Here is a 14,610-nt window from a genome sequence, read left to right on the forward strand (position 1 = left end):
CCTGGTCTCTTTTGTCTGTTGAAACTTTCAATAGTACACAACTCTCCACACAGAAAGTACACACTCCCTGCTTATTAGATAACAATTATCTTGTGTTCCAGAACAAGGAAACCATAACATAGAAAGAGTGACCTGATGATCTTCCCTGAAAGGCAGTGACTAGCTGTCAAAAGTGCCCATACTGTGTTCTATTAAACACAAGAGTGTTTTATCCTAGAGAACTTCAATAAAATTTTCCCCCAGCCAAAATTATCTGATGAATCAAAATCATACCTCATCTTTTTGTTTTTCGTTTTTTTTAATTGCATACATAAAGCACAGTGAGACTATATGTTTTGATTAAGATTTATTGCAAAAAAAAAAAAAACCATGGATATAGATGAACAATTCTCATCATCATATACTATTTAAATCCTATTTAACCTCCGATGGTATATAAAATTATCAGCACAATTTTTTTTTCTATCAAAGCCATGCATTCTAATTCACTATTCATTCATTCACTTATCCATTAACTTAACAAACATTAACTGAGAACCTGTTAGTATCCCTACATTTGAGATACCCACAGTTAGATTAGGTTGACAGATTAGGCAAACATAAAGTATATAATATGCAATGTATACAGTGTCTTATATAAATAACTCAATTGCAACATATAGTGGATGTGACTGAGACATAGCATGATGGAAAATCCATGGGTTTTAAAGTCAGATGGATCTGAATTCTAATCTTAATGTATCTTCTATTAGTTGCGTGAATTCCCAATTTTCTGAATCTCAATCTTCTAACCTATAAAATCTGGAGGGCAATTGTGAGAATTCAAAAATTGTTCTCTTAAAAAGGACTTGCCAAGGACCTACTCTGCTCTCCAAGGTAGTCTGGATTATGCTGCAGTAATAAGCAGCTTCAATACTTGGTGGCATAAAACAATCAAGCTTTGTTTCTCATGTTCCATGTCCATTGCAAGTTGGCTTGTTGCCATCCTCACTCAATGACCCAGGCTGACAAAGAGGCCACTGCTAGGAATTTCCTGGGTACAGTGGTTGAGAGCCAGTGAGAGAACTCTGGTTGGTCTCACACCAGCAGTTTAATGCACGGCTCAGAAGTGACACCTATTTTATTGGTCAACACTGATCTCTTGGTCTAGGTAGGGGACCTAGAAATCCTCTCTTACTATGATCCCATAATGGGGGGAAACTAGAAAACATAGCAAATACTACCACTTATTGCTTTATTTATTGGGACCCAGACTTTGGAACACGTATAGCAGACCTAGCAGTATGTAGCCCCAAGAAGGATCACATACCTCTTGTTCTTCCTGTATTATTGCCTAGCACTGAACTCACAGATTCTGTGGGAAGCCTAGAAGTCAAGATATTGAGAACTGCTTCCTTTGCACATCTCTTGGGCATACCTTTGAGAGTCCCAGTTCTGTTTCTGTCAGCTGCAATTTTCTAAAATAGTGGATGATGCATTCTGCCTCCCTCAGGGACACTGTGGAATGAATGAAGAGATTGCCTTCAGGGAGGTCTTTATTCCTGAGGATTTTTCTTGCCCTTGTGCATCTCTGCTCCGGAAATCTCACCCTGGTGTTGGTAGTATCTGGTGGGTCACCTCTATAGCAATAACTGTAATGTGGCTGATGGAACATCAGAAAGCTGGAGCTAGACTAATTTGAGAAACCAGGTGGGCTCATAAAAAGTCATTATTGATGAAGAATGACTTTCTGGCTATTTACAGACAGCTGTTTTGTTGTGCTGTTCAGTCTTGTTTTGGGGTTGTTGTTTTTTTAACAGACTTTTTTTTTATTGCACTTGAGGATTCTTTGGTAATGTCTTCTGATTTACCACTTGTCTGTGTTTTTAATATCAGGGAAGAACATAGATTGAAGTGATTGCCTTTGGTAGCAACTTTAGTGGTGATGGGTGTGGAGTTATTAAAATTTATAGTCATGCTGTTTTTGCAGCTACACTTTGCTTGTCTTGGAAAGGCTTATAAAAGACACCAAAGAATGTGAAGAGAGAGCAACTACTACATTGTGACAGGAAATCAACCGTGCAAATATTGTTTTTTAATGTTGTTTGCTAAAATTTACATTTATTTTTACAGTATTTCTTGATGACACTATTGCCAATCCAGCCAGTCCTTAGCTCAGACCACCACTTCCAACTATAGTAATGATAGGAAAGAAAGGGAAAAGATAACTGACATTTATTGAAGTCCTGAAGTATGCACAGCCACGTGCAGGGAATTTCACACATATGTGTTCTCCTAAAATCTTTGCAACAAGCTTCAAAGGTAGTAATTCGCCTTTCCCTTCCTCCACAGATCCCTTTATAGTAAGGAAATCAGAAGTTAAATAGCTTGCCCAAGGTCATATAGCTTTCAGAGCCAGAGAGAGGTATTATTTGAACCATGCTATGCTAGAACTGTGTTTATCCTATTGAACCAATTAACTTCTCCAGTGCTCACAGGGTGTGATGTATGGTCAAATGTTTGGGTTGTTCTTCCTCCTGATCTCAGTTATCCCTTATGTTAGAATAATATTTTATGACTTATAAAGTATTGTCATGTTAATCATTGTAATCCTATCCTTTTAGCCATGTAATGGCCCTGGGAAGTCTGGAAAGCTAGTATCCTCTTCCCATAATATATCATTAAGAAATAGTTCAGGAGGGATCCCTGGGTGGCGCAGCGGTTTGGCGCCTGCCTTTGGCCCAGGGCGCGATCCCGGAGACCCGGGATCGAATCCCACATCGGGTTCCCGGTGCATGGAGCCTGCTTCTCCCTCTGCCTGTGTCTCTGCTTCTCTCTCTGTCTCTGTGTGTGACTATCATAAATAAATAAAAAATTAAAAAAAAAAAAAATTAATTTAAAAAAAAAAAAAAAAAAAAAAAAAAGAAATAGTTCAGGAAACTTAAGTAACCTGCCCAAAGGTCGGTCCGGGCTGTTTCCAAAGTCAATGCTTTTTATCCCTCAAATCTTCTCTTCTCTGGACGCGTGAGCTAGTTTATTTTCGTGGCAGCTGAGCATGATGGATTCAAGCCTTGGCAACTATATGGGTACTTGCCATAAGACTTATAATGAACTGAGACAAAGCAGTTAGCCACAGATTATAATGCCACTGTGGTCCCATGACAAATGACAAGGAGGTTGCAGTAATGAAATCTTATTACTGCAAGTAAAGAGACCACATCTGAGGTCTAGCACAGCCACATTTACCACTTTGGGGAAACACAATGAAACATCTGGGTAAGGGTCTCCACTGACATTGGCAGTAGCGCTAGCAGGATTAAGAAGATCTCTCCGAAGCAGCGATTGCAGTGGCAAATGTGTGGCGCCTCAGATAAGGACCAAATATTTATTCTGGCAGAGATTAAATCTTTTCTTCCCCTGAATCTATTATGGATCTTGCAGAAAATCTGCCCAAGAATACATCTCACTGATCAGCCAACTCACTGAGCCAGAACTGTACTTTGCCACTGCTGTTGTTGGAAAGCTGCAGAATGCTGGTTTAAAGGTCTCCTCTCTCTGCCTAAAACTGTTCTCCATCCATGATTAATTAGTGACTCAGAGGTGAATTGAATCACCAGCAGCCCTTTCTCTGCATCCAGGATTTATATAGTGGTTTCTCATTGAAGAATAGTGGTGCAATAAACAGCCCACATATGCGGGTTGGGCAGAGAAGTAATGGTGTCTGCCGTCATGGTTTCTTAACTCTTCTGATTCTCGCGTTCTGTTAAACAGGTTATGACTCAGGTTACTATAGCCTTGCTTATTTAGGCAAAGGATGAGTAGGTTCTAACACACACACACACACACACACACCTTTAGAAATGAATGCCAGTGCTTTACGTAGGGGAAAGCAGAAATATCATAATATCATTTCTGAATTCCTAGAAAATTAAGAGAAAGAATAAAATGGATCATAACACTCTTAATTCTGGGCGTGAAAGATGCAAAAGAACTTATCATCAGTTTCATTTATCCATTTTAATGCTAGGTGCTTTGTTTAGTGCTGGAGATGTAGAGGTGGAAAAAAAAAACCTGAGAACATAGTGTCACAATAAACAGGGATTTACGAAATCATAAGTACATTTAGTCCCCAATTGGGGAGGCACCTGCATTCCTTTTTTCAGAGAACAGAACATGGGAATTGCAGACATCATTTTACGTTACATGCTGTGCTAGCAGGGCACAAAGGAAGTGGCAATGTCCATCCTATATCACAGCATCCCTGCATGCTGAAAGCAGCCTTTCTTAGCTTAGACTCCTACTTTCTAAAATCAAGACTCCTAGGTACTTCTCCATTCTTTTGTCAGGAATAAGATGTGTTCACATACTAAATGAAAATTGGCAAGATGAAGAAAGCCTGTCTTTTGAAAAAATAAGTGAAGCGTACCAAACTATATGGAAACCCATGCCTAAAATCTCACCAGAAGTCTTAATTTACTGACTTTAAGTGAAATAAGTGTTTCATAAATATTGTCTTTATGTATTTGAATGATTTTTTTATTTATAAATTAATGAACCTAGTTACTAAATCTGAGTTTTCATGAAATACATCTTAGTTTATATGGCTTCTGGATCTTTCTTTCTTTCTTTCTTTCTTTTTTCTTTCTTTCTTTCTTTCTTTCTTTCTTTCTTTCTTTCTTTCTTTCTTTCTTTCTTTCCTATTCTTCTCCTCCTTCTCTTGTTGTCTGTCCTCCCCCTCCTCCTCCTTTTTTATGCTTCTACTTCTTTTTTAAAAAAATATTTTATTTATTTATTTATGAGATATACAGAGAGAGAGAGGCAGAGACACAGGCAGAGAGAGAGGCAGAGAGAAAGAAGCAGGCTCCATGCAAGGAGCCCAATGCGGGACTTGATCCTGGGTCTCTAGGATCATGCCCTGGGCCAAAGGCAGGTGCCACACCACTGAGCCACCCAGGTGTCCCTGCTTCTACCTTTTGAATAAGAAAATATAGGATAACAGAGACTATGTCAACAAATAGAATGTCAGAGTTCTTACTAAATTTTATCATCCTTGAATGTCCAACCAGTTGCTTAGCCAGTAAGTCAGACAACTAGAAAAATGGAGAAAGATATCTCCTTCTCTTCCATCCCTCCTGACACCCTGCATGATGTGCTACCATTCCAAGAGGTTGAGAGAGACTGATTGTATCTGATCAGTAAGGTTACTTTCATTGTGTTTCTCATTGTGAATCCTAATTCCAACTCTTACTCACAAGCAATTACTAAAGGAGAAGAGTAAGAATTTTAATAGCCTTATTTACATTTCAGTGTTTCTGGGTACTTTGTAGAAGGCAGATGATGCCACCACCTCCACCTTCACCATAATCATCACCTATATAGTATTACTCTTCTGGAATTCATTGTATTGTCCCTCCCAGAAGTCTATTTTGGGGACATTGAGTTTCTCATCTGCTATGTAGTATAAAGCTATAGCACTGAGTATCACATCCCTCTCTGGATGAATCTTAGGAATAGGGCTACAAGTGTGGGAAGAGTGATGGCCATCTGACCCTGAAAACCCCAGCTCGGTTTCACTGGCCTCTACTGGGGATACATTTTCTATGTCTTTTAGACCTACAAAAAATATCACCAAGTGGTGGTCTATAATGCTAGTCCCTCTGTCATTGCCTCCTAATCACTCACAATACCCCACCCCCTTGGCCTTGATCCTCCCAAAGTGTGCAAGGATCCTTATATTTCCTCTTCAATTCTAAATCTAAACTGTGAGATAATCTAGGGTCCAGGGTTTAATTGTCTCTCCCAGAAAATAGGCCTAATTCATCTCACAGAAATGAACTTTGTAGTGTCACTACATAGCTCTTAGGTAGTTCTGTGGTTCAAGCTTTCATATCTGTTGAGAGCAGTCAAATGATGTAACCTGCATAGTGCAGCCTGTGAGAGCAATTTGGGTGGCTTTATACCATTGGTTTTTATGTTTGGGATGAAAGCCCATGGAGGAAGGTAGGATACTGTTGTTAACTTCATGCTGACAGCTCCCTCTGGGTACCTACAGATTTATTGCTAGTTGGAGGATCAACTTTAAAGGGAGAAAACATTGTGGTTGGTGATAACTATGCCTTTTGTGTTTCTTTATCATAGGAACAGGGGAAAATTGGAGTTGTCTTCAATATTGGCACAGTTGACATCTCTATCAAGGAGGAGCGAACCCCTGTAAATGATGGTAAATACCACGTGGTGCGCTTCACCAGGAACGGCGGCAATGCCACACTCCAGGTGGACAACTGGCCAGTGAATGAGCACTATCCCACAGGTACACGTTTTACTCTCAATGACCATATACTCTCTTTTGCTCTCCCATTCTTACATCTAAGGGGCAATTTTTTTCATGACTGTTACTGAATCATAAAACACTGAATGTTAAGCACATCATTCATATCTTTTTCTGCATTATCGCCTTCCAGCTTATTTTCTGAAGTATCGCTTTAGGGCTTAGTTCAGTGTAGGGAGCTTCTGGAGACTTACTAACTATGCACTGAACGCTTTTTGTCAACCTGGTGAATATTGCCTGACTGGCTCATACTAAAGACAATTACTGGTTTTCCAGGGCATTGCAAATGATGACCAATGGAGGGAAGGGGCGCCATCTCCTTCATGAGCTATTGTTGATAATCATAGAATAATCAACTTGTTATCTGGACTCTGTGGTGCCATTTAGGCAGGTGAGATTGAAGGTACAGATGGTCAGAGATTTCAGAAAGACTGTAAAAGGAAGTTTACTAAACTTAAAGTGACAAACATCAAGTCAGAGTAATGATGAGAGAAAAACTAAGGATGAAGTTTCATTCATTTGGTTGACTTTGCTAATTTTTCTTTCATTTACACTAAACATGCCTTGATTTTCAGAGATTGGTCCTAGTAGGCAATTTAATAGCAAGCATGCTGGTGTAGGAGGGAGAGGGGTTAATCATCTGTTTAAATTTTATGGTCAAGGAGCATTTGCCAACAAACTCCCACAGCCAGATGGCCAAATCAAGGGCGATGGGAGGAAAGGTTGCTATCTTTTATAGAGATCATTCAAATAATCTTTTAACTTCCCTCTCATCTCTTACTTCTCCTAGGGAAAGAGTCCTGAACTCTGATCATAAAAGTTCCAGGAATGGAAGGGAAAATACTTTGGCTAAGGACCTTTGTTCTACAATTGCATTATCACCTGGTGGATGGACAATGAGAATAGCTCAGAATATTGAACTTTTCACTAATGTGGGCATGATGCCATACTTCACTCTCTGTCCTACACTTCAAACTCCTCATAATTCTCTTACTGCCATCCTCTCACTTTTTTATTAGTGAAGTGGGCACAGAGATAAGGAAGCCCAAAGCACATTTTTGGAAGTTTTTAAGAGCTGTTTAGATAATAATCATCACACTTGGGAGAAATACATAAAGTAAATTTGTCTATTTGTGGCCCAAGCATTTTGAATGATTTGAAGGCTGTAATTTTCACGTCTAATTCAGCATTAATTTTCAATAAAAGCCAATCACAAGTAATTATGATTGTGCTTCTGTTTCTCCCCCACCCCCAAATTTCCAGAGTCTTCCTGTGTCTGGTTTAAGGATTATAGGAGCATCTACAAAGAGCATACAAGATTCCCAAGCTATTGAAATGAAAAGCCCCACCTACTCATTTATCTACCATCTCAGTCTCCATACAATATCTAGCTCAGCCTTTGCTGCGAGTCTCTTGTCATCCACTTAGTACTTCTCAGATTAAGGCACAGAAATGACCTTATGTGTTTATCTTTGAGCCTTTCAAGAGAGCCAGAAGTGTTAGCAGCTACTATGAACTCTTATCATCATTCAAATTCACTAGACACTAATAGACCTGATTTTTAAATGTTTCATGCTTTAACTCGGGAGGATGGGTAGTCACAGGAATCTAAATAGCCTGAGATCTTAAAAACTATTCATCTGCTTATCAGAAAACTCACTCTGTCTCCAGGTATGTTATCTATGGCCCTGCTAGAGGGCCTGTAGGGTTTGCTCTGTTTCTATTAGGAATTTCAAAGATTTCTAAATTGATGTTCACCACTTGCCCTGAGCCACGAGTTTGCTGAAGAGTCTTTAATGGTCATTTAAAAGCCACAGATATATAAGAAAACCAGTGACCCTTACTGTGTGCCTATCTCTTTGTATCTTTAGTTCCAGGTTATGGGTTGCTTACTGTTTTCAAAACAGAATAAACTTTTCATTACTGGCATTACTTGCTACTGAAAACAATTATAACTAGTAACTATTGCTAACTTATTTAGTAATAATAAGTCTTATTATTACAAAGCATGATGCAGTATAGCAGTTATAAGTGTGGGCTTTGGAGTCATCTGGCTGGAGTTGGTACCTTGGTGCCATTAGCTGTGAGTCTAAGGCAGGCTTCATTGAAACCTTGAAAGGCCCTAAGCATTAGATTATTTGGTGCCTCTCCCCACATGCAATTGAAAATGTAAAAACAGTATACCATAAAACAAGGGTAGGAATTTCTAACATTCCTGATTTTTATTTTCTAATGATTGCTGTAATGCTTTAAAAATATATCTTTTGTCCCTACATTCTAATCTTTTGCTCTGTTTTCTTGGTTCTCTCAGTGAGTATTCTTCCTATTTGTGGATCCAGTTTCCCATCAGTAGCCTTAGACAAGCTATTTAATCTCCCAACCTTTGGTTGCTGGTCTGTAATATGGAGCTATGTTAACACTTTTCAGAGCTAATGTGAAGATTGAGTGAATGTATGTAAGATGTCAATTAAGTCTATAATCAATGTCAGCTATGAAAATGACCAAATATTTGGGTAGCATTGCTTTACTATTACACCTTCACTCACAGATTACTTCACCATATGGTCACCATGTGACCATAACAGCCCATAAATTGGGTCGGTGGACACTCTTATTCTCCCTTTCAAATTTAAGAAGGGACCCGGGAAAATGCTGTGCCTTTTCTAAGGTCACATAGTAAATGTGGGACAGAACTAAGACCATAATCTCCTGTTCTCAGCTGGGCACAATTTCTACTCTTGCTCCCACAAAAAAATTGGGGGATATTTTGAAAAATGCATGGATAGAAATGAGCATCTCTGTTCTTGTGTCATCTTAAATGTATTCCTTTGAGGATCCCTGGGTGGCTCAGTGGTTTGGAACCTGCCTGTAGCCCAGGTCATGATCCTGGAGTCCTGGGATCGAGTCCCGCATCCGGCTCCCAGCATGGAGCCTCCTTCTCCCTCCTCCTGTGTCTTTGCCTCTCTCTCTCTCTCTCTCTCTCTCTCTCTGTCTCTCATGAAAAAAACTAATAACATCTTAAAAATATATATTCCTTTTTTAAAGTGTCCTATTACATAGGTCAGTACCAATAACCACACAAAGGTGGTTATTGTGAGATGTAGAGTTGAAAATCCTTTTAAAGAAGAAAAGTTTTTTTAGCTGTGCTAAAAGGCTCATTTGTAATGAGTCCAAACTGTCCTTTGACAACAATGGTAATGTGCTTTCATTAGGCAATTGAAGGGATACTGAGTATCTGAAGGAGTTATCATCATACTTCACTGCCTAGATTGGGAAGTGTTAATGGAAAGTCCACTATTCTAGTTTTATTTTTATTTTTCTTATTTTTTAAAATGATGTTTATTTGGAACAATCTTGTTTCTTTTTTAAAAATATTTATTTTCAAGAGAAAGCATGAATGACAAAGTGAGAGTGGGTAGGGGTGGGAGCAGGATGAAGGACAGAAGGAGAGGGAGAGAGAGAATCTTAAGCAGGCTCTTACCCAGTGCAGAGCCTGACCTGGGCTCCTCATTCTCATGACCCTGAGATCATGACCTGAGCTGAAATCTAGAGTCAGACACTTAACCAACTGAGCCACCCCCAATCTAATTTTATATTCTACTCTTCCAAGACTTCTAAGACGTGGTCACCTTTTGACCTTTGGCTACCTTATTTTCTCTCCTTCCTACTTCCCTGTGCTATGAAAGGATCCACTTAACTAAATTTAAAGCATCTTTAGTGCAATCTGACATGTTTACTTTATACCAAATCATAAGATTAAAATACCCCTGTATCTGGGCATCAAAGAACAAAGACATCTGGTCAGGCAAGCTTGACACAATTTCTACAAAAGTAATGTATTCTTTTTCCAAGCTATCCTACTTTATTGATAGTGATAAGTATAGAAACTATCAAAAGGCGTTAAGTTGTGCACTTTGTTGCTAATGTTTAAACTATAAAGAAATATGGAGTAGTTCCTACAGAATATTTATGTAAGTTATCTCATTTTGAGGTCATGCTCTCGGAGAATTGTTCCTGCTCAATAGGTTCCTGTGTATCCGGATGAATGGGTCAACTCCAGAATCTTCTCATGGACATTCATAGGATTTTATGTGGCTCTATGAAAACATCCCACCGTGAAATATTTAGAAACCAGCTGGGCACAGGGCATACAGCATTGGCATTTTGTGAATCAGGAAGGAGCCAAAATGAAAGTAGTTCTATAACTACTGGGATCTTATATCCCCGAATTCTGGGTATAGAACTCAAAAGCAACTTCTTTCTTTGAACCTGAAAATAGAAAGGCTAAGGAGCAGGAGAGGGAGGTAAAAGAATCAGCCCAGAGCTTGCATCTAGATACCAACAAATGTTCCTTATAAAGCCTCTGATTACTGTCTTGACACAATGCAGTGGTGGGGAGGACAAGAGAGGGGAGGTGAAAGGTGAGCTAAGCATGAGGAGTTAATTTTAGCCCCAGCTGTAGGTTCCCTGGGAGGCAGAGCTGCTGGGATTGTTAAAGATCCTTCCTGCGGTGCCTGGGTAGCTGGTTGTGTCCCCAGGACTACTAGAACTCTGAGTGTGGTGCAGTGAGAGGCTTTTCAGGTCAGAGATGGGCTTCCTAGGAAATGAAGGTTGACAAGCAGCTCTGATACGTTGAACTTTCCATTTTCCCACCACAGAGGGTGTTGAGGAGAGCAGGGTCTCAATTATTTTTTTTTTCTTTATATTGCATACCAACTCATTTGAAAGCTCTGATTGGATTCCCCTTTTCCAGTCAATAAAATTCCCCCTGATGACTTGAGCTTAAATGCTGTCTAACCACTCAGTTCAGAACACCAAGGCGAAGTGGACCTCCTTCTAGGATAGTAGATTAGAAAACTCTTTACATTTGAATGTTTCAAATCCCACAGAATCATGTCTTTATAAGTATTGAAAGCAGAAACATTGCTATAGTGCTTAGTGATGTTCAAAGTGCCTTCATATGCATGATTACATCTGAGCCTCACTCCATCCTGAGAAAGGGACTGGGTTTGGTATTATTACCATCACAGCCATATTAAGATTACATTATTGAGGCTCTGAGAAGCTCAGTAATTTACCCAGTATCACACAGCTGAAGGAGTAAAGCCAAGATTCCTATCCTTATCTTCAGATAAACTACTTCAAATTTCCTGCCTAATTTTCCTATATCTCAGAGTCATTTTATTGATACCAACATTAGGTTTTTAGAGTTTGTCTTTGTTTTTGTTTCTATTTTTCCACCAGAAGTATTCTCAAATGGAAGTGTCTGCCTGGACTAGTTCAGGGTAGTCAGGCTTCTCAACTTTGGCACTGTTGATGTTTGGAGCTAGATAATTCTTTGCTGCAGGGGGCTGTTCTGTGCACCTCAGACTGTTTAGTAGCTTCCCTGACTTCCACCTGGCATGTCTCCAATGCCAGAAGTCCTCTGGGGGACAAAATTACCCCTGGTTAAGTATCACGGAGTTAGAGAAAGTCTCCACATATTTTATTTCAAATGCTTATTGTCCTTTCATAGTTTAGACAGTACACATGCAATAAGAGAGATTTCTTTGTCCACATCTCATCTTAGATTATGGATATTTTGAAGGGTTAAAAACAAGTCTATGTACTTGACATGATGCTGAAATTTCTCAGGTCTTGGCTTTTCATTAATTCCTACCCAGGAGGTTTTCATTCTTTTTCTTTCTGTCTTAGCCTGCAAACATTTGAGGCCTTGCCAGATTTGAAGCACACATTAAAACAAGCCCCATCTACTTGTTCATTCATCCGTTCAGGACTAGTGTTACTTTCAGTTCAACTGGAGGGAGGGGAAAAAAACATAGTGAAGTCTTGCAAGGGGAATAGCAAGTATAAATACAATCAAGAGGGAAAAGCAGTATTTGAACATGTTTTCAAGACAGAAGAGATATAATGGCAAGGAAAGGCTTACTTAATGTGTTTGAACATTGCTAGGTACATTTTAAAACCATCTTCTAAATAAGCTCTTTGAATATTTGGTCACAGAATGTATCAATTAATCAATCAAACCAGTGCATCCTGAGTACTTTGCTAAGTAGTCCAACTTGTCAGGAATGAGTTAAAATTCACAAGTAGGTGAGTTTCTACTTCCAGGGACTTTCAACTTGCTGGGGTTGGTCTTTGGTGAAAAAAAATGTTTAAAAAATCTTTTCAGTGGATATTTTTTTTATTAAACAGTGTTCTTTAACTTGGCTACAAATGAGATTCTCCTGGGAACTTTTAATAAACTGCCAGTTCTCAGGCCCCAGTCCCAAGTAATCTAATTTGATTGGTCTGGGGTGTGGTCCATGGATCAGCAGTATCAGCATCACCTGGGACCTTGTTAAAAAATGAGGTATCTAAGGTCTCACCCCAGACCTACTGAATCAGAATCTGCATTTTAACAAGACACTCAGGCAATTCATGTGTAGTGTAAAATTTGAGAAGCACTGGCCCAGGCATCAGTAGTTTTTTAAAGAGCTCCTGTGGTGATTCTACATACAGCTAGAGTTTGAGAACTGCTGGTAAGTAGAAAGCTAAAAATGTGTCTTTTTCTCCTTTGAGACTGACTAGCAGTAGTGTTCAACATGGTAGCCGCTAGGCACACTTGTGTGCCACTGATATGACTGAGGCCCTGCAAATTGATTGATTGATTGATTGATTTTATTTACTTGAGAGAGTGGGAGAGAGAACAAGTAGGGGGGGAAGAGCAGAGGGAGAGGGAGAAGCAGACTCTTCATTGAGCAGGGAGCCTAATACGGGCTGGGGGCTGGATCCCAGGACCCTGAGATCATGACCTGAGCCGAAGGCAGTTGCTTAACCGAGCCACCCAGGTGTGCCCCTGAAAATGTATTTTATTGTGCAATAATTATGTCTTAGGCACTGAGGATTTAAATACATTTTTTTTTTAAATCAGTCCTCAGGCCAGCACTATGAGGCTAGTAGCTGGTGGCTGATATTGGGTAGCACAGGACTGGAATATACGCTCATTTCTTTTTAGATATTTTATATAGTGTTAAATCTCTGTTTACATCATTAATAAACTAATGAGCACTTGCCTTCATATGGCTTCTGGACTTCTCTAATGTATTTTGTCATTGTAACAACAGTTATAGATAACCACTCCACTTGATGCATAGGATTGTCGTCCCAGAGAATTAGAAAAAACAGATCCTACCATCTTAACCAAAGTCATCCCAGTGGTGATGGCTACCCTTTTTGAGCAATTAGTACATACTTCCCACTTCATGTGCAGCATCTTATTTACCCTTGATACAAACCCTTGAGGTTGATGTTAGCTTTATTCTCATTTTACAGATTACGAGCCACTCAGAGATCTTAGGTATTTTCCTGGATCACAGAATTTTACTTTCAAGTTAAATCTCTAGTTTCTGCCAAGTTACCAGTTAGCCCTTCCCTGTGCATTTGACATTTGCTTTCCTCTACATCATTGGTTTGACCTCATGGGACTTTGGCAGCTTCTTAGTTTTCACGATTCTTGTTTACCTCCTAGCACCATATCTATGCAGATAGGAAGGGCTTTATTAGATGAAAGTCTCTTTTACTGTTTAATGATCTTGGGGGATGGGAGAGTGTCAAGGGGGTACATAGTATTTTTTTTTCCTTTAATTTTTGTTTTATCAGGCAACCCTTCTTTCTCTTCTGTGACTTCCTAGCCACAAGATAAATAGCCTTGTATCTTACAAGTTAAATACAATTACTGCTATCAAACCTAGAGCCTTTCTGTCCCTGTGAATGTCTCTTAGAAACTGATAAGCATTTCAAGGCAAACTGTGGACTTCTGGCTAATGCTAAAATTAAACATAACCACCTAAAAGACAAGAATATACACACAGACATTTATATACATATCTATATTTACATAAACACACACACACACACACACACACACACACACCCTATGGAAGAGAAGAACATTTGGGATAGAGAGAAAGGGAACTCATAAACACATGGCACATGGATACAGGACACATGTCCCTGAGACATTAAGCCAACACATGATTCAAGGTTATTTATGATATAATTACATAACACACAAAGGAGTTTGTTATCATTATGAAGATTTACATCAGATAATATGACAGCAATTATAGTAACTAAAGATATTATTTATCTAGAATTCATTTGTGAATAGGACAGTGCTTTTGATAAAGAGAGTTGTTCATCAAAAGAATAATGTTTCTGGGGACTTCTATAAGACTTTATGAAGTACACATCTTTTTTTTAAAAAGATTTTATGTATTTATTCATGATAGACACAGAGAGAGAGAAAGAGAGAGAGAGAG

The 14,610-nt window shown here is 39.1% G+C and overlaps 1 protein-coding gene across 25 annotated transcripts in view; it reads left to right on the forward strand.

Annotated features, from left to right (window-relative positions):
* NRXN3 (neurexin 3) overlaps window positions 1-14,610 on the forward strand; it is a 1,529,630-nt gene that overhangs the window by 1,347,119 nt on the left and 167,901 nt on the right. For all 25 annotated transcript variants that reach the window (XM_072839524.1, XM_072839530.1, XM_072839517.1 and 22 more), the window contains one exon: window positions 6,118-6,289. In XM_072839524.1, coding sequence (XP_072695625.1) covers window positions 6,118-6,289 — 172 coding nt within the window. The remainder of the gene's footprint in view (window positions 1-6,117; window positions 6,290-14,610) is intronic.

This window comes from Canis lupus, chromosome 9 (assembly GCF_048164855.1).
Source record: "Canis lupus baileyi chromosome 9, mCanLup2.hap1, whole genome shotgun sequence".
Taxonomy (NCBI): domain Eukaryota; kingdom Metazoa; phylum Chordata; class Mammalia; order Carnivora; family Canidae; genus Canis; species Canis lupus.